Raw genomic sequence first — 25,001 nt, forward strand, 5'->3', positions numbered from 1 at the left:
AATGGACTTTTCATTAACAATGTAATTATGATATGAATAAATGTGTGCATGGTATGACTTACACCTACTCACATGTAAAGGTAAAACATGCAAAGGTAAACTCAGAATTAAGGTCTGTATGTATGTTAATGTTGTGTGATGTGTGCCCGATTAAGTGATAAGACATTTTACACATCAAGGTCAGTTTACAATCAGAGAGGGTCTCATGAAAATATGTTTTTAGTTGCATTATGGGAAATGTAGGATTCAGCGTTTCTGGTAGAGCTTGACCCATTCTAGCAAATATAAATCAGGATATCTCATGCACTGCTGTTTAGATTTGGACAATTATTTATGACTCTGTCTCTTCTGACTCCCCAAACTTTATGAAAGTGGAATGCTACATTGCTGACATACTCCTTTAAGTAATCTTTCCTGGTATTGGAGGTTCCTGAGCAGTCACCTGATGATTCACACAGGCCAAATGCTTAGTTATCCCTGACAGCGCTGACCTTCAGAAGCCATGTTATTTACTGCTCCCCTGATTACTGTTTACATTCCTGCTCCAGTCGGACTAAAGCCTATAATAAATGTGTTGTAGCTAAATTCACTAATGATGGACATTACAACGAAGGCGTCAAGAGGGAAATTTGGGAAATGGGTGGAAACATCTGGCAAGCTTTTGGCCTCGTTTCAGTATTAGGCAGTGGAGTAGTTCATGGAAAAAGTGGTAATAACTGCATGATTTCAACAGATTAAGAGGCTTGGCCCAATACCTCCCTGTGCTGACAACAGGGATCGTGATAATCATAGCTTAGAAGTGTCAAGGCCACCTGAGGTGTCAATGGAGGTTATCCTCACGATTAAAAGATTCGCACCTTCTGTTCTTATACAAGAGACATTTTAAATACCCACCCATATTTTCCTTCATCCAATCATTTTATATATATTACATTGCACTCTAGTTTAAGACCCACCATTTCTGTACCCATGACTGACCTGCATCGACAGGACTGGTCCCAAGTTACTTTCTCTCCAGTGTCATCTCTATATCACGGATACTATTTTGGCTTCGTCGTGTAGACGGGCAGCTATGTGAGGCTGCACTTGAGCTAAAAGCTTGCAGTGATAATGGCAGCATGTTGATGCTCAGCAGCTCGGATTTTTTACCACGTTCACCAGCCGTCTTGGTTTAGCATTCGAGCATGCAAAACATTTGCCAATTAGCACCAAACATTAAGTTCAGCTGAGGATGATGGGAATGCCATAAATTAGTTTCAGAGATGTACGGTCTAGAAATTAATTTCTGTGGGTTGTGGAATCACCCGTATAGCTATTGATGGGTGACACCTCGAGTGTGGCTAGAAGGTGATCCCCCATAATGCAGTGGCCCTCATTGTTCTACAGATATAAAAGGGAAAAGATATTAATTGAGCATATTACACGTTATATTTTCAGCATTTATTGCTTTCCATGAATACTATGATACAAGCTCAAGCATTCAGTTTCCAGCTATTATCAGTTCTATGAAGGCAGTGGACAAGTATTACAAGTCTACAAAAACAGATTTACAGATGCGTACTGTAAAAATTCAAGCTATCAAAAGGGGACATTTGTACAACTAAGGTATGACATAGAGAAAGTGTAAAAGTACCTTGTGTTCTTTTGACAGATGTTGATGCAGAAATGGCTTCCAGTGAGCCAAACTAATATTCAATCCAACCAAACGGGTTACTACTGGCAATAATGTGTGTTAATATTGGCTTCATACAGTGACAAAGCAAAACGTGGACATATTCCACATCCTTCAAGGGTTAAATGCAAACAAGTGCAATATAATGTTAATAAGAAATACAGTATAAGCTATGTCAAACAGAAGTGTCTTCACATTCTTAATGGCATGTGTCCTCATTCAACAGGAGAGAAGCACACTCATCAAAAAATAGTAAAAGCAACTACGCTTGGGCCAAAACAACTCAAACTGTCAAGTGTATCTTTTGGGAAATGCATGCCAAATGACTCACGAATAAGGAAATTACTGAATACATCAGTTATCAAGGTTAAATTATAACATTCATATAAAAATCTGGGGAAAAAAAAAGGTTAGAAAAATGTTTAGTCAACAGTGTAAAAAGCTGAGTCTCCATACTCTTTGAATCATTTCCTTCCAGTTTAGACCAGGTGATGTGTGGACTTGAGTTGAAATTGACAAGGACAAAAAGATCCTTCTGTGAGGAATCTCAAGGTTCACATCGCTCCTGGTCCTGAAGTCCACAGTGCTACAGATATACCCTCAATATGGTATCATACAGTGTAAAAACAAAAAATCAGTTTGCAGACTGTGCTTCAAGATAGTCATGTTCCCCAGGCTCTAGCGCAGTCTTTGTGCTGCTTGAACTGTCAGCGTCGCCCTCTGTTGACAAGTCATGTGAACTACCAGTAGAGGGGATCTGCTTGTCGCTGGGTGGGCTTTCTCCGTCACTGCTGCTGCTGCTGCTGCTGCTGCTGCTCTCCCCATTCTCCTGCTCAACGCTTGTACTCTTCTCTGATGGAGCCGGCTGCTCAGCTTGATCCACAGTGTTGTCCTTCTCCTGACTCTGGACTTCCCCCCTCTCAGACAAGTCCTCATCCCTTTCAGATGGTTCCGTCTGTGTACGACTAAGCTCTGAGGACCAACGTGGACAACATTAGGGCTGCGGCTAATCATTATTTTCATTATCAATAAATCCGTTGAATCATTTGTTAATAAAATTGTGAAAATTGCCAATTACAAATTGGTACATTCTGAATAACAAACCGTGGTTTGTGGTTGTTAACTAATAAATGTATTATCTATAATATAGTCAGCACTGCACTTCTATAACACTGTCAAAACTGATGATAGGAAATAGTCTCAGAGGACCAAAATTGATGCCGCTGAACCTAAATTTGTCTATTTGTATTCAATGCACTCTTCTCTCTGGTAGAACTCTACATTACTCACAATGCTACCTGACTGCAAAAACAGACAACAGTGTTGTGCAGTCATTCCAGTACCCACATAGTGTAGCCTTCTCACTATGAAGACACCCCGCATAGCTACAGTGCTGGTTCTGAAACACTTTAATACGTCAGCCTAAGTGAAGATGAGTTCACTCTCACCACGATCCTCTGCGGCAGAACGTGTGTCACAAGAGGCTCCGCCTTTGTACTCTTGACCACAAGAGTCTTCCGACGACTGCGGCGTCTCTGAGCCCTCTGACCCTTTACTACAAGACGACTCATTTTCTTCACTTCCTGTGTCATCCTCTTCTTTCTCGTCAAACTTGAGCCTCTTGACCTCGTGCTTGCCAGTCTCAGAATCCTCCTCCTCCTCCTCCTCTTCCTCCGCAGGGTGTTTGTTCTTTATCCCGCTGTTTGGAGTAATTTCACCCTCTGCTGGCGAGGAATCACTGCAGGAGTGAAAGAAACACAGAGTTAGTTCATTAAATGGTATACTTTTAGATGAAAGTTAAAAGGTAACAGTAGCTCGTATATATTCCTTTTAAAGAAGGAGAGACTATGCTGCTAATGGAGGAAATCTCAGGGCGTGACAGATATCAGTGCCCCTGCATTTTAAATACAAATATTGAGTAGACTAACTCAGTATACTACACACTCACTCACAGTGCCACACATCGATCACACGCATTTCAATTACCCGATATGGTGCTCCTCCACCTCCTCTGTGATTGGCTCTGGCTCTCTACTCACTGCGCAGTCGGGGAGCCCGTTGGTGGAAAGCGAAGCCGACAACGACAGCTTCGGTCTGTTGAGCGGTTTTGGTGTGTCGGGGCCATTTACATTTCGGCTGCAAAAAAAAAAGAGGAAACAACGACTTCTTATCCAAGTCATATCACAAGATGGTAAAATCAGCACAACTACTAAAACCCAACTGACAGGCAAGAGATAACTGCCCTTACTCTAGCCTTGTTGGATATTTGCCTTTACACTAACTTTCCACTTGGTGAATGAGGCTATTTTAGATTTGTGGAAGTCAAACACTGATAAGTATGTGGCTCCCACCTGTCTGAATATAGAGAGGAGTTACCAGGAAACATCACTCCATTCATTCTGTTTACACTGGATGCCCCATTTTTCCTTCGAGAGAAGTAGAAAGGCACAAAACATCTCGCTGTTAATTGTAACTTTGTAAAGTGTGTCTGAAGAAGCAAATTCAAGGGAGCTGTCAATGTGCATCAGAAGCAGCCGAACAGAAATACTGCAGCCAGCAGAGCAAAAGCTTAACAGCTGTTGTACTTACTCTGACGTGGGGTACACACAGCTGACCACCATCACATTCTGCAATACATCAACAATAATATATAATCACAATTCAATTTGAAGTATATTTTAAAACAATACTCATCAATATTGTTTGTCTTGAGTGAAAACGTTTACATGCATTTAAACAGCAGTGCTCACCTTCTCTAAACCCATGAGAAACTTATCTGTTCCTGTATAGTTGCGCTTGGGGTCCGTGAGGAGCTCACATAGACGCTGGATGGTGAATGGGATTCTGGAAAAGTTATCAAGAGATATATTTTAGGATGAGCCACACATATCCATCTCACAGCCAGCAGCAACACCTGCCAAACCTGGCAGCACTTGAGCCGAATGAGGACAAAACAAACTTGGATCAATCTGAACAGAACTGGTCCACCATCATCACAGCTGATCACACGTTCAGACATCATTACTCATGATCGTTCGTCAACATGCTTCTTAAATTCAAGGAAAAAGTTTACACAGTAATATGTTTTAATGTTAACATCCGAAAGAGCAGTTGTTTCCCGTTTGTTTTGTTGTTTGAGGCTACCTAAGCAAAAGTAATTGTTGACTTTGGGTGTGAAAGATATAAGTTTTCATATCCTTGAGTTATTGCTTATATTGCTATGTGGAAATTCAAGACGAGATTTCCCGGGTTGATGATAAAAGGCTTCACTCACCCATTGTAACCGTCCACTATTTTTAAGATCCTCGTCTTCATCTCCTCGAAGGGAACATACTCCACATTGGGATTATGTGTCGCTCTCTGTTCTGGTGTTGAAGCGTGGAAATCATCCATGACTTTTTCCAATTTAAACACAAAGTATGTTTTGAACTGTGACCACGAGATCCTGGAAGATATTGGAAATGCAAGTCTGCACGTCACACACACACAAAATATTTAAAAGTCTTGAAATACATTTTTAGAGTCATTTTTTTTTTAAAAGTTCACCAAGCAGGCTTCCATTACAGGAAAAACTGTAACTGTCTCCATTTCTGTGTGTGAAGATTTATAGGAGTCTAAGCGTAATGTTTTGTGTGAGCCCTAGAGGACTACTCACATTGGCAGGCCTGTCTTGGCAACATGACACAAGAATTGCTCTAGTTCAGGACAGGTCTCTTTCTTGCCTGTCTTCTCAAAATCTGTAAATTCCCAAATGAAATACAAAAAAATTAGTTTATTGGTAATAACATCAATCCAAACAGCACACAAACTGATCTGAACCAAACAATGTTTGTCCCTGCGTTAACCTTAACCTGGAATTTAAAGTTTCTAAACAACCCAGAAACATATTAGATCATTAGCTAACAATGTATTCTGGAGAGATGTTAAATCTTCTGCCACATTAACTGTACACTGACAATGATCTAACTGTTGTTAAGAGTAAATTATCAGCTGTATCAAGTGGAAATATGCTAAATAGAAAAGGTAATAAATGAAACACCGCACCATAACATCATAAAACACCAATTCCAGTTAACTAACTGCGAAAGTTCTTGTAAAAGTTCATAAATTAGCATGTTTATTGTGATGCTATCCAGCTAGCGTTAGCTGTTTACATAATCTCCAACTGTCAGTACGGGAATAAATGGGTCAAATGTGACGACATTCTTTCTTGTAGAGAATAACGTTGAACTATCGAGATCAGATTGTCCATATCTGCCTTTTCTAAACACACTAGGTTAATATCTGTTAGTAAGCTAACGTTAAATTACAGCAACACACGTAACGTAGTAAAGCAAACACTACAGATTTGTTCCGGGGTTATCACATCACATGTCAAAACCATTCATTAATAACGAATCACTTCACAAATAACTGTAAATATTGCCTTGAAACGCCTCCAGTAACGCGTCGATGTCCATAGCTGTGTCCAGTCACAGGGCAGGAAACACTTGCTTGCTAGTTAGCATGTAGCATGTAGCAACCCAACAAAAGCTGGTGGCAGGGGAAGACTCAGACTGCGCATGTCTGAAATTACGTATTCACATTTGCGGAAGATGCGTACCTGAGAGATCAACAAAGCACTTGAATGCGCGTGTAGCAACGGAACATGCAGCCATCATTTAAATATTGGGTTGTTGTTATTGCGCAATTACTTACATATTGAGTTAAAGCATGTGCAGACTTCAGTGACAGAAACTTCTGGATCGCACTGCTGCGTTCTAGATGTCGCAGGCAGTCAGCTGGGCGTCATCGTTCCTCTTGTTGTTGTGACGGCATAAACCCGGTGAAGCCACCAATGAGTCAGCAGCTGATCGGGGTTAATTTTACCTAACGAACCTATATATATATATATATATATACACACGTATAACGGCCCCGGTGAAAACATCTGCACAAGAAAACCTGCTGGCTTTTTCTTTACGAAGTCATTCGGCAACGATGGCAGTTCCAGTAGCTGCATTACAACTGAACACATCCTCCAGCCAGGGTCTGCTGGAGCACAACATCCACATCAGCGACAGAGATTTGGGAAGGATTTCAAGTGACAATGAAAACAACACTCTGCCTTTACATTCTCCGTGGACCTTCTGGCTTGATAGGTAAGACACTGCTTCTTTTCTATTTATCCCCCCTGTTGTAATATTATTCATCTTTATATAGTGTTAATAAGGCCGGTGAACTCTTTGTTGCTGACCTTTTTAATGAGAACAAAGAAGGTACATGACGAATGTATCAGGCCTGTTATTTATTGGCCTTTGCAGATCACATAATATTATAGATGTTTATAACAGCGAATGTCTGTAACTGCGATGGCAGGGAATGTCTGTCTTAATACATCCCATATTAACATTACAACAAACACTGCTTGTTAATGGTGTCGATGCAGCTTTCCAGTCAACTTGTTTTCTCTGTGACCTACATACGCAAGTCCTCCACTTGTAAGGATCCTAAAACAATTCAAAAGGGCGTATTTAGGACTAACTGGTAAAACAAAATAACTCAACCTAATGTCAGGAAAGGTCAGTTTGAGTTCAGCCTTTGTTTCTATTTCTGTGAGCATGGGTGTTATTCTGAGAAACTTGTTGTGTCACTCCTCTTGCCATGGTTCAGTGAAGCACTTTCTTTTCTGTTGAATTGAAATGGATGTAGCTGAAATGTACTATTGCTTTATACAAAGTTCCCAATTTAAAATGTAGACCTTTTGATTCGGTGTTTTCAGAGTTACTGTTAAGCAATCACAGCAGAGTTGAACACAGGTGAAGGTGGGTTATACAATCCTGATCATCCACCATGTGTTCAAATCACAGGGTGCTGTGTTCAAATGGGGTCAGTGTTGTTTACAGTTTACTGGCTTATTTGTCATCTGATCACCCCCCCCCCCCCCCCCCCCCCCCAAACTATCTGCTCAGAGGGCAGCTCAGTGAAACATATCTGAGTAATGAAAGGACCTGAGATCTCTACATGCTTGTCATTTTTAAAGAAGCAGTTAAAATAAATGCCACTAATTTAAAAGTATGTACCTGTTTGTTTTTGTCAGATCTCTCCCGGGAACAACGGCAGCTGAATGTGAGTCAAACCTGAAGAAAATCTACACCGTGGACACCGTCCAGGTAAGATGCTTTACCGTGTTGGTACAAGAGCAAAGCTCCAGCAGGCACAGTGTTGGTACATTCTGCCACGCTAGGGGTTTTGGGGTTAAGGAGGAGTAGTGGATGTGAGGACACATTTCAATAGCACGTTTCCTTACTTCCACTATATGACATGCTGATTTCTTTCCACATTACTGTTGGGAGTTTGTCTTTCTCCCAAATGCGCCAAAACAGCAGCCAAACTTAAATTGAGACACCTATCAGGAGAAACTGAATGCTTTATGCCTCAGTGATGTCTCTGTACTTGAACGTAAAGAGTATGCAGGATTTAGCAGTAGCATCCCTGAATGCAGTGATACAGGTCAAACCACATCAACAGCAGTACAAGGCTCAGCAGCTTTACACATTTTCTTTTCCCACCAATAATGTGTGCCATTATGTGATGTACCTTACTAATACAGAGCTTAGAGAGCTACTGACAACATGTTAAAACAAGTCTGTATGCATGGAAACACCTGCTAATTAACATGATTTAATAACTGAATTACTGAACTAATTAGCATGGCAGGTTATTTTTTATGTATCGTTGTGTTCATGGCAGGACTTTAAAAAGCTCAAATACCACTTTAATAAATCCTAACCACAACTGTGTTGGATAAGGACTCATGAATGAGTTTATGTGTGTGTGTGTGTGTGTGTGTGTGTGTGTGTGTGTGTGTGTGTGTGTGTGTGTGTGTGTGTGTGTGTGTGTGTGTGTGTGTGTGTGTGTTTGTGGTTAAGAGCAATGAGGAAAAGACCGTTGGCAGTGATTTTTCTAGCTCGTAACACATGTGAAATATTAACAAGGCCAACTGTCTGCACTCCCTGTGCCAGTAGATGTTTCAATAAAATAACCTGTTTCCTCTCTTCACCACGGCACTGGAGTAGAACTTTTGGAGAGTTTACAACAACATACCCGGCGTCTCCAGCTTGCCATTGAGATGCAGCTATCATCTGATGAGAGGAGAAAGAAAACCGCTCTGGTATGTTTGAATTCAGGATAAGTACATGCACGTGTTTATAGTATTTGAAGCCGTTTAAATGTGTGGAATGTTGCCTGCTGGTTTACAGGGAAGAAGAAAGCAATGCTAAAGGGGGCGTTTGGAAGATGAAAGTACCCAAAGAATGCACTGTGAGTGACATGATCAATATATTTATGTACTATTTGCTTATTGAATATTTACTATCTAACAAATGTGCCTTTATATTAACAGTCTGCTGTATGGAAGGAGTTGCTGTTGGCTACTATTGGAGAGCAGTTCAGTGACTATTGTGCCTCGGGTAAATTTCCTGATTGAGTTATGAGAAAATGCAGTGGCTTTTGCAAGAGCTCGCATTTTATGTGCAGAATATTGCATTTTCAAATTGCATTCATCTGATTCTGTGCATCTGTTCTTGCAGACGATGAAGTGGTCGGCGTCAGCGTCAGTGTGAGAGACAGAGAAGACGTGTTTCAGGTCTGGAACGGAAACGCTTCATGTGCTAACGAGTCAAACATCTTAGGAAGGATCAATGAGCTCCTTCCTCAAATACCTTTCAAAGCAGTGTTTTATAAACGTGAGTATTTTCTTGGAACATTAATTTAAAAAATGGATTGACAATAACTCTATACAATGTGAGTCATTGTTCTCTTTGGTTTATTTCAGCACACGAGGAGCACCACGCTTTTGAGGGAGGTCGAAGACATTAGCACATTTTTGCACGTCAGAACGCTCGATATGTACATGTTTTATTGCTTACGAACATGTTTTGGATAATATTTGGGGACATTTTGAAGCAATTGAGTTCATAGTTGCTTACTAAATGGTCTTATTTACCTAAAAATGTTGCCCATTACACTTTTCAATCTGCGGAATTTCCCATCTTCAGAGCACTGCTGTCATTCATAATAATATCCAAATGTTTTAGTCGAAGGCCAAAACATTTTAGTTTGATTTTATTTGTGCCAGTGTTTGTGTGTTTTATACTTCAACGTTTTTTCAAATCCTCAACCAAAACAACAGATCATGTACATGCCAGATTTTTTAGATGTATTGTAGCATATTTTGTGCCATTTCCTGAGCACAGACAAAGCTAGGTCTTTGAATTAAATCTCATTTTTAGATCTAAGAGGAAGGTTAGTGCCACAAAGCAAACCTTTATCTTAACAATAGAATACAAGAGCAGTTTTCTCTGTTTTTTGTTTTGTTACCGCCAAACTACTGTTGCCTAACATAAATATTTAGTATGCTGTAATGCTAATATATAAGCAGAAAGTTGCACATTCTGTTTTTTATTTCTCCTTTTTAGGATATGAGCGGATTGCAAAAGGAATATGTTACAATAAAATAACCTCAGTACACAAATCAACAAGAGTAGATGCTGAGACATATATGCAATAATTTCTATTCTGTAGAATTTGCAGTGTTGTGGTTGGCATTTTGTTCGCGTATCTGCCCCAAATCAAGCACTTTTGTTTCTTACTGTGTGTGAGAGCTGTGATAACTGAGACCAAATCCACTTTGGTTTTGTGTCACCTTTTCTGGGGAAGTGTAAAGCTGTTCTTGTTTCTTGTAGTAACATGAGATGTTTAGGTGACAGATTTGGTGTGATATGGTTTTTTTTATCTGTTCATCTGACCTGTGTTGAATTGGATTTGTGAAGCCTGCCCTTTCTAAGAGAAAATTGGCCCCAGGAAAAATGAACAAACACATAAACATACATAAATCTGTCACAGAGAGGGACACCAGAAGAAGAAAAAACGATGTGGCTTTAAATGTCACTTTCCTTGAGGGATTACTCGGGGCCTATTTCAGTGCATTTGTGCAAATCGTGGGCGTGATGCAACCATTGAAGCAGGGTCAAATCGGAAACAAGTTAGTCAGAAATGGTTTACTATTGCTGCAGCAAAACAAATGTCTGTGTCTCTCAAATGTATAGCTTTTAATATGTTTTCTGTGGTAATGTAAAATGCTGTATTTGTATTATTGAAAAAACGTAATCATATTAGAAAATTGTGAGAAATTTACATTTGACGTTGAACCATTATACATCAAAGGCACATTTTCCCTGTGTTTGTGTGTGTGTTTGTGTGTGTGTGTGTGTGTGTGTGTGTGTGTGTGTGTGTGTGTGTGTGTGTGTGTGTGTGTGTGTGTGTGTGTGTGTGTGTGTGTGTGAGTGAGTGAGAGTGACTATTCTATGCTGCATAGAGCAGAGCAGTTTTTTTTTAGTACTAGTACTATGATACTTACACAGTTGAGGTCATTTATATGTAGCTATGGGGTATGCATTGAAACCCACAGAAGGACTGCTGCTATGATTTCTCAATCAAATCAAATGAGTGTTTATGATGCTGGTGTCTTGGCTTTGATTTGCTGCTAAAGAGCATTCATAGGAGGAGTTAGTTTTCAGACCACCGACTTTGCCAAACTTCATTTTCCCTTTTATTCTGCTGTACTTCATGTAATATAAGCACATACTGTAGGATAAGAGAGTACTGTACCCTTGCACATATACAGTTTATCAGTCACTTCAGATCTCAGACTTTGTCACTGATTGTTGATCTTGGATGGTGCCTTGTGTTTACCAGCAGTTTAGAATGTCACCTGTGTTCAGCATGTTGAAATTGTATATAGTCATGATTCTCTGTTAGTTTAAAATGTGTTTGAAAAATAAAGACGCCGAAACTACTATTTCTTACTATCTGGAATACTTACTGTATGTGTGATGAGAATATCAATATTGCACTGAATGAAAAGCAGCATATTACATTCGACCTTTTAGACCAGTTGTTCTACAAAGGATTTTCAGGTATTTGTCCTCAGGCTGTTCATTGGCAGTAAATCCTTCAAGGTCTGCTGTTAGATTCCAAGATACACACGCCTACATGAATTTGGTAATTTTTGATTTCTTCCAGGTAGAGCTTTGCATTGAATCAAATGTAAGATAATATAAAATACAACTTCGGGGGAGTGTTTTATGCAGCAGATATTGGACACATTTTAATAAATGCCGCTTATTCTATAGCCAAAGGAACAACATTGACGGTGGATTTTATTAAACTGAGGAACTGAATGGCATTAATAGGCTAATGCCCTTAGTTTACTGTAGGAATAGGAGGCGACCATTTAATGGCGGCCAGAAGGAGAATGTCTCCCTCTTGCGGTTGTATGAATGCATAGACATGAGAAATAGTTACAAGAAGGCTACACTTGGAACGTCAAAATATACTAATTTCACCCCCTCGTGAAATCTTGTCCTTACAATGACTGTAATTGCACGTAATTATATAATTACATAAAGATAAATAGTTATTGCAGTAACCAATGCTGCACTCTGATCAGCCTCCTTCTATACTAAATGTTAACAGTTTGGATGAAACTATGTATGATGTGTGATACAGGGAGACATTTTTTTGCACATCTGCCTTGGCACTGGACTGAGAAGCCTCCCTGTGAGTGACAAATCTTTAAAAAAAAAATATGCCTTATATCACATCTCACATTGTTGTTGTTTTTGAGTTTTTTTTCATATTTTAAATGGAAATAATGCACGTTTTGCATATAACTAATAGAGTAATCCATTTGGCATACAATCTGTTATGTTTTACCTTCTCTATAAAAGGACAGAGTTACTTTTTTGGGGGGTGTTTCTTTGGCTAAACGCCATAATTTATGTAATCTGAAAATCTAGCACGTGACGTCAGCTGTGTTTACTTTTACATTAGCCACGCCCTCTGCTAGCAACTTGTGGCTAGCTCGCTACCGAGAAAGGCAGTGCTCCCGCGATCTGCTCCTCAGACACCACCCCGAGTCAAAAAGACTGTCGCCCCCGGACACAACGCGGTGAGTAAACGTTGATTCAACAGCGTGTGCTGGCACTCACCGGATGATTGTTAGAGTATAACTTTGATTAATTGTGAAATTGCCGAGTGAGAGGAAGAGAGGAACGGTTCTTGCAAGCTAGCGTAAGGAAAGGTTGCTAGCTTTTGTTGTGCTGTTGACGGCAACGTTAAACGTCTCCCGCAAGGTTGGTCGAAAACAGTTTTCAAGGCTCGCTAACATAGGTTATTAAAGACAGCGGATATATAACACTATCTTATCTATATGTGTTAATATATTAACTTGTAACTCCTCTATATTCTCCGTATACATGCCCAGTTTAAAGCTCAAGTTCTCAACGCAAACCTTCAGACTGCAAAGGTTTAACGGATATCGAGTCCATTCATATGAAGCTAACGTTCACTCAATGATAGTCAACCCGCATTTCTATTATCAACTGAACTACCGTGGCCGTCAGATAACGTTCATTCAGAGATGTGGGTGAATTGTTTTAGGAGTTGATTGGAGGGCGACATTGTTTTTTCTGGAGGCTACGTTAGTTAACGCCAAGTTAACTTAAAACAATATGTGATCGTGAATAATCGCATTGAGAATGATTCATCTGACAGAGGAGACTAAAACAATGTAGACTGAAAGCTAGACCAAATAATTGTTTAAGTGCGTCATAAATTAGAATATTGATTAATTATTGAAGGACTTTTTGATCCACACAAGTTGTAATATACGTTACTTTATAACACTGGCATGATAATAGGGGGACATGTAACAGTGGTGTTTCTTAATTGGTTGTGATACTAATTTCTTTAATGCTAATATTTCAATTCAACTGCACAAAAAACTGTATGCAATTGATTATCATAGACACAATTTGTCCTTATAGTTGATCCGAAACTGTGTGGTCTGCAGTATCTACACATGACAACTTAAACATAACGTTTATTCTGATAAGTTGTGAGAATCTTGTGGATTCCTGTGAAACCGTTTGTCAGAAAGTGCATTCTTCAGAGAGCGGGTGTATATTGTTTACTCGTTTGCTCTTTCTGGGCCTCTTTGCAGTGTTTCCTCTACATTCTTTGAAGAGTGGTGCCCCTCACCGCCCCTGTGGTGGGAACTCTTTAAATAAAGTTTAAAACAAATCATCATGGGCTTATTGACACAGTCCATCCTGAAAACAGTTCCCCAGCAGCTGTTGACTTTTCAATTATCATATTCCCACAGTATTCAGATAATATCTGTTTTTTGGAATAATGTGGAATGGACCCAGTCATCACCCTGGCCCAGACAACCCAAATCTCCCCTGACGTCTTCAAAAATGTGTACAGGAAACACTGCCCTTTGTCTTTAGAACTAATCCTGGTCCTGAAAGCAAAAGTACACACAGTGGAAACATCATCAGCAACGGGCCTGTTTTGATTAGATTAGGTTTTAGGTTTACATTGCAGGAGTCTCCTCAGTTTCAACCACCTACACACATTGCTGTAGCCAGACACAACTTACCATTCATTCATCATCTATTAGTCATTCTCAAAGGCTGGGAACGTTGTTTGTCTTTAATGTGTTTGTAGCTGACCGTTGGTACAGTTCCTGGTCTTGAGGAGAAGGCTCATCAGATCATCTGTCAGATGTTGGCTCTCGGTGGTGCTTAACCATCTGATTGATTTACAATATTGATTTTAATATGTGAATGTAGTCGGGCTTATACTTGAGGCTACGTGGCCCGTTTCATTTGAGGCTTTTCGTGTGTCGGTTTCCATCTGCTCGCATTATTTGTTTGCCTTCTTTATTTACCTTTGTTTATGCTGCTCAGCTTTTGACTCAAACACGCCCAAGCTGTATACATAAAAGCCTACTTGTGCATTGTACTACCTGCCACAGCCGTTTATCGCACCACCTGGTTAATGGTAAATTGTTCCAGAAGGAAGATATGTTTGCACATAAACACGGACCCAGGGCCCCTGTGTTTACAGTAGTCATGGCAGCACTAGGTTATTCAACAAATAGACCGAGCATGTTCCTCTCTCACTTGTTGAAGAGAATGTTTGTCTTGGTGGGTCGAGCTATAACAGTGTAGTTCTTAACTTTCAATTCAGTTTTAACATTCCAGACAAGTTGAGTTTCTTTAACAAGGTGAATGGATGCGTTATCGGTTGATTTCAGAGGCTGTCACGTGTTGCTAGATATTTGTATCACCGTGAGAATTAAAAGGCTTGTCAAACACACCCAGATATGTTGGTATTCTGATTGCCTGCTCCCCGTGTGTCATGATATTGTACTGCTTTGTCCGGTTTGGTTTCATGTAAATGTATTTCCTTTCTCAGCTCAGTGAAGTCCAGATGCATGAGTCTGGGTCAGAACCAACACGCCACATCATTCCAGCCAGTCACACAGAGAACGGGAATAACTGTGAGAATGAGATTCGAGTGAGGAGCAGCCAGACTCCTCCTCCAGAGGCACCGAGGGTCAGTCTTTTTATTTATTTACTACAAATATTGGGATATATTTAGTGGTACGTCTTCGCATTTTCCACTAAAATATGACACAATAATCAGTTTATTGCTTAGTAGTCAAAGCAGCTTTTTTGATAGTTGCTTCTTTGCTCGAGTCCTCTTTCGAGCCAAAGCGTCAGAAATATCCCGTCTCCAGCCTTACTAACGTGAAGATATGCAGCTTTTCATGTTTTACATTCTAGTAAACAGGATGCCTTTGCACTGAAACAAAACACCTCCATGGTTTTTAACTATTCTCTCACATTTTATTGACTAGATGCATAGCTGATAGATTAATAATACAAATAATCTTTAGTTGCATTCATATTACACATTTGTTTTTGGAGTTTTTCTGCTCGCAATGTAGTCAGATCTATTACATTATTATAGGATATAGCTGGTATTATTATTAGAAACATTTTCTCAGAACATTAAAGATAAAACATTTCTATGGTGGCATTGAAACACATATGTTTGTGTATGACAGGATCTTGGATTGCCTTTGTGATTGGAGACAACCAGCCTCTCGGTTGTGAGGATTGGCTGCTTTCTTTGCTCCATGTGATCGTTAACTGAATATCTTTGGGTTTCATGGCAATTTGGGGCGGCAGGAAACTGTGGTGGACTTTTTATTCAGCAAAACTATTATTAATAATAATAAAAAATTGTCTGATTCATACATAATGAATCGTTAGTTGGCGTCCTGAAGCAAAAGCTTCTTTTTTTTTTTGCAGTTGAGTGCCATTCTATTAACAGCTGCATAGGGGCAAGTGTAAATGTTTGTCCTCAACACTACAAATTTGCAACTAATGCAGCTGCTTTTTTACCTCAAGTGTGAATCACAGTTACTTCTGGTGCATTTGCATTTATGTACATCTGGTCTGATATCCAAACATGTCTAGGGCAGACAGCACACGGTTACATGAGAATGTGGGATACTTTTGTTTTGCTATTTTTACCTGTAACGGTATCACTTTGAACATCTCACTCTGAATGTCTCAGTTTCCCCAAACTGTAGTTTGTGTTTGTGCTGAAGGGGAACACGGGGATGGGGGGGATGGGGGAGGGGGAGGGGGGGTGGGGGGAGGGAGAGCACAGCTCCTGCTGGGCGGCGGGATCAGTGTTGTGTTGTTAGTTTGTGTTCGCGCTCGCATCATGTAGGTTAACGAAGACTGGTATTGTTGCAGTGCTAAGACAGACGATCAGGTTTGTCCTGCTCATTCCGCCTTTGCTTTTATAACCGCGAGCTGTTTCTAATCCGGTTTTTAATATTTAGCATAGTTTAAAATGTGTCAATGAAAACAAAGTCACATTTCTGTGGTGATTTGTATTGTGTGATTTCATATTTTTTTTTAGATATCCTCTCATTCAGTCTTTTTTTCTTCTTGGGCCACACCCATCAGAGCGTTATTATTAAATGTTATATCTCATAAGGGAAAGCAGACCATGTTTGTTTTTCAGCGCTCCTATTTGCTGTCAGTCATCTCGGAGTTCACAAGACCAGTCTTGCGGGAACAGATTCTGTGTTTACACTCAGTCGCTCGCTGGTATGACTTTCAACAATAACAACAACAGAAGATGTTTGGACTTGCTGGCTGCCATGGCAACAGGGATTAGGCAGAGGCTGTTGTTGTGTTGATGGTGTCCACAGAAAAAACAGAGGGGCCAACTGGCTCTGTTTGTGGGACGGACCTGTTTTGGTTGCTTTGGTGGCCACCTCTGGAGCATTGGATCTCACAAGAAAGGACAAAGTAGGAGGCAGTCATCTGTGATTGTTAGCCCAGAGCCTGTGTGAAAGCTGCTGTCGGCTTGTTTACCCGGTTCAAAACAGACTCTGCCTCGGAGAGAAATGTTTGTTTGTGGTTCAGGCCTTAATTAAAATACGAATCTCAAGTTCTGTTTTCACAAACAGGCTCTGTATGCTTTTTTTTCAAATTCATTATTTATATGTCTGTGCAATTTTGATTACTCTGTTTATGTTTACTGTAAACAGCCCTTGAGCTGTGGGGCTTGACAGGGAGGGGGATGGTGTGGTAATTGCTGCATGCCTCGCAGAGGATGTTGTTGTTGTTTTTGCAGTACTGGTGGTGGTTTGTTGTTGTTGTTGTTTTGATGGAGTTCTCATTCCCCTAAGACATCCAATGTTGTTGTTGTTGTTGTTCATTTTTAGCAGAAATGGCAGGAGGGCCAAGTTCACATTGTTGGCTTGACGGTGAACTGAGAATAATACATAAGCAGTAACTATCAGTTATAGGAGTAGAGCTGCAACAATTCATTGATTCACTGTCCACTGAAATATAAGTGGCAATTATTTCCATCGTCATAGAATGGTTGCTTTAGTCATTGTTGTACACCCCAATGTCAAAAGAATTACATTTACATTGGACAACATGTTGACATGCACTTATTACTGATTACCGCAAAGCTTTGGCACGACACGTGTATGACTGCATTTGTACTTTCATGGGCTAAAGGGCGTTGAGATTCTACCATATTAACCAAGGCTACAGGTATGTTAGGTTTGACATCAGAGCACTTGGACCGACGGTACTGTTGAGCGAGAGAACAAAGTCTTTAGTGAGAGAGCACATGGTGTGTGTGTGTGTGTGTGTGTGTGTGTGTGTGTGTGTGTGTGTGTGTGTGTGTGTGTGTGTGTGTGTGTGTGTGTGTGTGTGTGTGTGTGTGTGTGTGTGTGTGTGTGTGTGTGTGTGTGTGTGTGTGTGTGTGTGCGCGCTCTTGTTAAAATCACTGTTAGAAACTCTTATATACATACATGACGAAGAAATGAGGTTACTCCAGCAGAAATGAAGCCGTGTCTCCTAATCCTTTAGCCTGATTAAAGAGATACGGTTTCTCGTTTACATGTAAACGCACTGATTGTCTGCACTAGAATGCGGCCCAAGTAGATGGAATGAAAGTAGCTTGCACGCATATATATACACACACACACACACCCAAAACAGCCTACCTATGTTGTATATAATTAACATTTTGTTTCTGTTGTTTTTCCTCTACGATGCAGGTTCCAGTATCATTACCTATGATGACCCCACCAGCAGAGGCTCCTCAGCAGTTGCAACAGACACCACAGCAGCAGGTCCTCAGTCCTCAGCAGCTCCAAGCGCTGCTCCAGCAGCAAAAAGCACTCATGTTACACCAGGTAACGTTAGTCTGCATAGCCCACATCAAACACACACACAGTGCTTTTATTCCTCTGAACTCAAATTTCATCAACATTTCTGCAGCAACAAATTCAGGAGGTCTTCAAGAATCAGCAAGAGCAGCTAAATATTCAGCTGCTGCAACAGAAGAATGCTGGGATTGTTAGTCAAGAGGTAACCTTTCTTTTTCCATTTTAGAATATTATTCCTGTCATGCATGTTTAATTTCTCTCTATTTCATCTCCTTTTTGTAAAGTGTCTCTGACTTTCTTGAAAAGTGCTTCCTAAGTCAAATTTATTTATCAGGTCACGAATATGTGATCATTGTAGCAATATTCATCATGCAACAAAGGTAATTCATTCTTGAAGGAATATCAGATTCAGTTCAGTCGGACTAAAGCTTACTTGACGTATGGCGTAAGTATTTAAAATGATAGTAATTATTATAACCAGTTGCTCATACCGCACAGCCTGGAATATCACTTTCAAGGTATCCAGTTCTCTGTGACTAACACGTCAGCTTGTGTGCGTGTATTTGCGGCAATTAACTGAGATGTATAGCACATAGTACGCCCTTGGCAAAGTGCAAAAGGAAGCAGGTGTTGGAGACGAGAACAAATAATTAGATACGTTGTGAGCAGCAATGTGCTCTACGGCTTTTTCATCCAATTAGATGAAAACCAAAGTGGGCATTCCGTCCATTAGTTCCATTGGTTAGTGTTTGTTAATGCTCACAATGTCTGACCAGCAGAGAATATTATGATAAAAAAATATCTCAGCACCAGACTTGATCACTGCTGAAATAGATTTAAATAGCTAACATTAGCCCATTTCATTACCTTTTTACTTTAAGAGACAGATCCTTGTGTGAGCCACATTTACAACCCTTTTAAAAATATTTCCACTGTGGTGTCTAGTGGTCCTGCACATTCTTTATCATACCGTCCGTGCATTGATTTATCTTAAACGAAGATTTATTCCGTGAGTCAAACCGTCGACAAGTCAGAATACCAGCTGTAGTCCGTAGGAAGAACGGGGAAGGCGTTTACTGACGGACGTTGTGTCGTCTCTGTGTCACAGCTGACAGCCCAGCAGATTGCCATCCAGCAGCAGCTTCTTCAGGTGCAGCAGCAACATCTCCTCAACCTGCAGAGACAAGGCCTGCTGTCTGTCCTCCCCACCAGCCTCACAGGTACGCTGCGTTACAGCCCCACTGCATTGCTGGTTGAGGACTTAAACACTTGAAATACTCTCAGGTGACAACACTGAGGCAAGGGGTCCATGTCAATTCCCAAACATTGGGCCTCACGCAAGAACCATTCGTACAAACAGATTTCTTCTACAGTGGCATGTACGAGTGAATTAGGAGAACTTGCTGCATTCCCCAAATTCCTCGTATTTTGAATTTTCTCTTAGGTACGAACTCCATTTATAAGTGGTGCAGACCTGTCGTAGGAGTCATGTGCAATTAGTCTGCTGTTATCCACTAATGGATTGAATATTTCATTACTTTGAAGCCATTTTGAGTTTGAAAACCCGAAATATATCGCACTCTTAAAAATGTTAGATTTTCCTTGATGGATCTCCGAAAGCAGGACTACAATATAGGTCATATGGGGCAGGATGCAGAGCCTTATATGGTATTATTGGGGCGTTAATTGTGCAATTTACAATCCCCATAACGCACGCTCATTTATGCACAGGTGGCAATCATCATGTGTACGTTGGTCATTAACAGTCATCTGAGGTTAGGCGTGTTTGCTGTATCTGACGTGGCACACTCACACGAGCCCATCCTTTGGAAAAAAAAAAAAAAGTAAAGATAAGAATAAGAAAATGTTCTTGCATGAGGTCTATTGAGCCTTGTATTTGTTATAGTGACAAGTTTTTAATCATACCGTACCATAAATGCTGCTGTAACGAAAACATTTCCCCTTGCGGGATTAATAAAGTATCTATCTATCTATCTATCTATCTTTATCAATGAAAGTGACAAAAACACCTCTCGGTTCAACAGCATCACAAACCGAGTCCTCCAAAATTATCATAAAGTTGAATCGCCTCTCTAAAACAGTTTCCACACAAACTGAGCGTTATTACCTTTCTGAAGATAGGATTTATCGCAGGGCTGTTGTATCAGACTGAGCTACTTTGAGGTAGCTGTACCTAATAAACTCACTGTGTATACTCCGGTCTTATGGTCTTAAGCTAATTTGGTTAGCATTACAAAGGGGCTCACGCGGCAGACGTAGTGGCACCTCAGTGTGTTGTAACACAACGGTTTGTTTACATTTCAGGCTGTGAGAACGGCAACATCCTGTCTGCTGCTGGAGACACCAGAGAGTCCTCCAGTCAACAATCTACCACCAACGGCCATCACGCTCTCCTGAAGAGGACAGAAAGGTGCGTTAGCAAATGATACTGTCCCGTGAGAGCTTTAGTTTCTATGTATCCCGTCTTGAGCAGCACCAGCATGTTGACCCTGAGATGTATCATTGATGGTCGGTTTGTACTTGTTCCAGAGGGCCGCTGGATGAAAACACACAGAATAGCCATGCACTGTATGGAAATGGAATGTGTAAATGGCCTGGCTGTGAAACTGTCTTTGGAGACTTTCAGGCATTTCTCAAGTGAGTGGGGAAACTTTGCACACCATGATGTCGTGTATATATAGGAAATAAATGTGTATGTACTATATACACCGGAGCTGTAAATGTCACCTTTTAATCAGAGCCTGCAGTCAGAATTCATAAAACGTTATTATACTGTCATGTATTTTCCTATGTCTGTGGTGTAACGCTCTGTGTTGAATCGTAATGTGTTTCATGTTGAAATGAAATAATTCTTGAGTTCTAATTATTTTAGCACGTTTTTGCTCTGAGCCTGTACAACACATGGTTTCTCTAAAGCGTGTCGTGACTCTGAATGTGCTTGTCTGCAGACATTTGAACAGTGAACACACACTGGATGACAAGAGCACGGCGCAGTGCCGTGTGCAGATGCAAGTGGTTCAGCAGTTGGAACTGCAGGTACGCATTTGATTTATTTTCTTTATGACCAATATTTTATTTTTAAAATCAAACAGAAGGGACGAAACATCTTTTGATTTGTTAACAGCACTACATTTTACACATATAACTTAACAATTATTAAGTAGAATGGAGTATTCGGTCCTTTTCCTTAACTGTTGGAAAAAGAGGAACTCTGACAGTGAATGCATCACAGATTTTAGCAGTGGTGGTGTGCTTTCACACCAGTGCTAGAAACAGAAGTGGTGTCTTTAGATAATTACACTTTTGAAAGTGCCAGACACCGACTGTAATTTCGTCATTTAACACGCGCCGTGAATTCACCAACTCTCAACTTCTATTTCTGTCTTGTCATCCATCACAGTTGAGAAAGGACAAAGAGCGACTGCAGGCTATGATGGCTCATCTGAAGTCCTCTGAACCCAAACCCGCAGCACAGCCTGTAAGTACCTGCTGTGGCTGTTTTCTTCAATTAGAATAAATATTGTTTTGCTTGTGCTGTTGTTGTTGTTGTCGTCCTGACTTAACCGCTTTGTTTTTGTTTTTTCCAGGTGAATCTGGTGTCGAATGTGTCCTTCTCTCAGGCGACATTGCCCAAAGCCTCGCCTCCTATCAGTTTGTCTCAGAGTGCTACGACACCATCCACACCCATGACGCCGCTCTCTGAATCCCCTTCCGTCCTCACTCCCAATAGCATGTTCACTGGAGCCCCTGTGCGGCGGCGATATAGTCGCTCAGTGAGCCAAGGTAACGGTGAGATCATGAATTTTAACTTCTTTAAAAAAAAAAAAAAAAGATTGTAGGTTTTCGAGCTGAAGCCTCTGCAAAGATGCGCCTAAAGATAATCTCATAGGGCCACAGAGAAGGGGCGTATCTTCTTATTCACAATCATATTTATGTTCTTGTTTATTGTTTGTTTTCCACGATTCTTTGTTACATTTTTATTCTCTGTTTGTTTAAATATCACTTGTTAATGTCTTTCCACAGATATAGTTGATAATAAGGAGTTCTACTTGAGCACAGAAGTCAGACCCCCATTTACATATGCGTCTCTCATAAGACAGGTAACGTGCACTTTGCTGATTTTACAAAAATATTACAATTCTAAATGAAGCAGATGCATGTTTTTTTTATTGCAACAATTTCTTACACACTCTTTCTCTTTGTTTCAGGCGATATTTGAGTCACCTCGCAATCAGCTGACATTAAATGAAATCTACAACTGGTTCACAAGAAACTTTGCATATTTTAGGCGCAATGCAGCTACCTGGAAGGTATGAGCTGTACTACATTTTGAATGTCTTTGGATATTATTACATGAAAACAGGAAAAGTCTATGGAAACATTTGGTCGTATTTATGTGTTTAATGTACAAATGCAATACTTAAGGCATGTAGAAGTCCTGACATTATTTCTTTCTTTAAATCTTCCAGAATGCCGTCAGACATAATCTCAGCCTCCATAAATGCTTTCTACGTTTGGAGAATGTGAAGGGAGCTGTGTGGACCGTAGATGAGATTGAGTTCCACAGGAGAAGGCCCCAGAAGACCGCCGGCAACGGGTAGGTGTCGAGCATGAAGCCTGATCCCTGTGTGTATTTTCAGATAGAACTCGACGTCAGATAAGCCTGACATTACTGACCTTCTAGCTCTGCCTAATAAGTACACACAATATTTACTGTAAGCACGTTTCGTAGGCTAAGTCTGAGTGTTCTACAAACAAAATCGGATTTAGCGTGTTCACACAAGCAAATGGACGCCTCTGCGAACAAAGTGACATTCCACAAAACCCCCAATCGCTCCGACACACCGGGATACTGTCGGCAGATTTATGGTAGAATCGATGCTAAAGGCCTCGTGAATTTTTTTTGTTTGCTTGTCATTACTTGCCACGGTTACTCAAAACTTTTTATTAAACAAAGAGACCTGGAAGTGCAGTGTGTATGTTGGCAGTAGTTTGAGGATATCCGACTACGCCTTGCCCTCCTTCGTTACTGTTGCTACGCTGTCACGTTTCCCCATCTAGCACGGCACATATGCACGTCATGATTGTAACGTCTGCAGATTTACCTCTGGAAATTCTAAAAGTTGGTTAAAATACATTCTTATGCTGACTGTTTGCAACTGACCTGTTTTTAAAACGAGAACCCTGTAAAAGGGGTTTAAAGTATGCATCTAATGGCTCCACGCATGATATTGTGTTCAAAGAATAAAGTAAACTGAAGAAAGACTAAAGAAACAAACTTTAATGTAACTTTTTGTTTTTCTCTGTACTTGAAGGTCTCTGCTGAAGAACTCACAGAACCATCAGAGCTTAGCCGGGTCTGCTCCTCAGGTTAATATAATAAATCAATATATATATATATATATATATATATATATATATACACTAATATAACATGAGGTGTTGTAATGAGAATGTTAACTTTTTCAGAGTGGTGGTCTAGACGGCAACAACTCTCTCTACAACCCGGCCTTTATGGGCAGCATCCCATTTCACTCCCTGCCTCATGTTCTCCAAGAGCAGATGAATGGAGCCCTTGCTAATGGATCTGGATACCAAAGTGACAGCAGTGCAACGCAGTCCCCTCCTCAAGCTTTGTGAGTGTCCGCTCCAGAGCTTCCTTCCCTCTGCTGAGCTGTGATTGAATGTAATTATGTGATAAGAAGTCCTGATTAAAATGTTTTTTTTCTTCTTCTTCTCTGTATGTTCACAAACCAGCATTAAAGAGGAACAGGAGGATGAGGAGATTTGTGAAGGTTATCCCTACGAATCCCCGGAGAGCACAGACGAGCACGGCCACAGCCCGGAGATGAACCGCGATGAAGACAACGGCAGCCCGGAGAGGCCCAACCTTCACATCGACCGCGTGCCTTCTCTCTGACCATGAGGTCCAAGTTCTCCACTGCAAGGCCGCCTCACTCACAGCCTGTGTGACTTTGTATTCCAAAAGTTTCCTAAAACAACTGCTTCATCTACTTAACCAAACACTCTCTTCTTGGGGGAATTCTTTTTTTTATCAGCATTTCTTTTATTTTATTTTTGTTAATCTAGCTCTCAATTATTTCTGTAAAGTAGAGTGAGATCATAAAAACACATCTGTTTATGATTTTTATTTTATATATATATATATATGTGTGTGTGTGTGCGTGTGTGCGTGTGTGTGTAAACAAAAGGACCATGATGAGCAGAGAAGCCAAAGGAAAAGGAACATTGATAGCACTTCACAATGAAAAGTTTCCCCCTTCTGTACAGCTACTTTGTGCTATGTTGGGGCCTCGCTACCTGATTTTATTTTAGTAGTCATAATATATAAAAAAAAATTGTAGAAGAAATAAAATGTTTCTTTAAAAATGAAAATGTTCACTGTCAACATGATCTGATATATTTGTATTTAAGGGAAAATCAATTGATGAAAAGAATGTGTAGCTTCTTTATACTGTTTGGTCTTTTTCACCCCTTCCACAAACATTGCTGAATTCCGCTCTAATTGAGCTTGTAAGAGTAGAAAATATAGATTTACCATTATTGTAAAGCAATGCATCTTTATGAATAATAAATCCCTCATGAAAAATGTGAATCGTGTCTGTGTCGCTGATCCCAGAATTTATGATTTCCTCGGTGGTGAGCGGTGTTTCACATAATTAAATTATGACTGGTTGC

The 25,001-nt window shown here is 40.3% G+C and overlaps 3 protein-coding genes across 4 annotated transcripts; 2 read left to right on the forward strand and 1 right to left on the reverse strand.

The window, feature by feature from the left end:
- Positions 1-1,440: 1,440 nt before the first annotated feature.
- Positions 1,441-6,188, reverse strand: LOC306702682 (serine/threonine-protein phosphatase 4 regulatory subunit 2-like). The gene is made up of 9 exons (XM_079168337.1): positions 6,099-6,188; positions 5,328-5,409; positions 4,947-5,117; positions 4,423-4,516; positions 4,262-4,299; positions 4,024-4,098; positions 3,659-3,808; positions 3,121-3,410; positions 1,441-2,644 (listed from the first exon to the last, which is right to left on the reverse strand). Exons 1-9 carry the CDS (start codon positions 6,130-6,132, stop codon positions 2,307-2,309), a joined length of 1,272 nt encoding a protein of 423 aa, XP_079024463.1. The 5' UTR covers positions 6,133-6,188; the 3' UTR covers positions 1,441-2,306.
- Positions 6,189-6,589: 401 nt separating this feature from the next.
- LOC306705911 (eukaryotic translation initiation factor 4E type 3-like) lies at positions 6,590-11,457 on the forward strand. The gene is made up of 7 exons (XM_079172787.1): positions 6,590-6,813; positions 7,752-7,824; positions 8,731-8,825; positions 8,914-8,974; positions 9,057-9,123; positions 9,244-9,399; positions 9,489-11,457. Exons 1-7 carry the CDS (start codon positions 6,653-6,655, stop codon positions 9,530-9,532), a joined length of 657 nt encoding a protein of 218 aa, XP_079028913.1. The 5' UTR covers positions 6,590-6,652; the 3' UTR covers positions 9,533-11,457.
- A 1,123-nt stretch (positions 11,458-12,580) lies between these two features.
- Positions 12,581-24,912, forward strand: LOC306702025 (forkhead box protein P1-B-like). 2 transcript variants are annotated; one of them, XM_079167514.1, is made up of 16 exons: positions 12,581-12,665; positions 14,981-15,121; positions 18,171-18,308; positions 18,394-18,483; positions 19,390-19,501; positions 20,607-20,712; positions 20,832-20,939; positions 21,251-21,338; positions 21,703-21,780; positions 21,890-22,091; positions 22,326-22,402; positions 22,511-22,612; positions 22,772-22,899; positions 23,618-23,672; positions 23,772-23,938; positions 24,060-24,912. In XM_079167514.1, the coding sequence occupies exons 2-16, from the start codon at positions 14,996-14,998 to the stop codon at positions 24,220-24,222; spliced, it is 1,740 nt and encodes a 579-aa protein (XP_079023640.1). In that variant the 5' UTR covers positions 12,581-12,665; positions 14,981-14,995; the 3' UTR covers positions 24,223-24,912. The 2 variants fall into 2 exon arrangements, with proteins under 2 accessions (XP_079023640.1, XP_079023641.1); XM_079167515.1 differs by having other exon boundaries at positions 21,890-22,085.
- The last annotated feature ends 89 nt before the right edge of the window (positions 24,913-25,001 follow it).

This window comes from Pholis gunnellus (assembly GCF_910591455.1).
Source record: "Pholis gunnellus genome assembly, chromosome: 2".
NCBI lineage: Eukaryota > Metazoa > Chordata > Actinopteri > Perciformes > Pholidae > Pholis > Pholis gunnellus.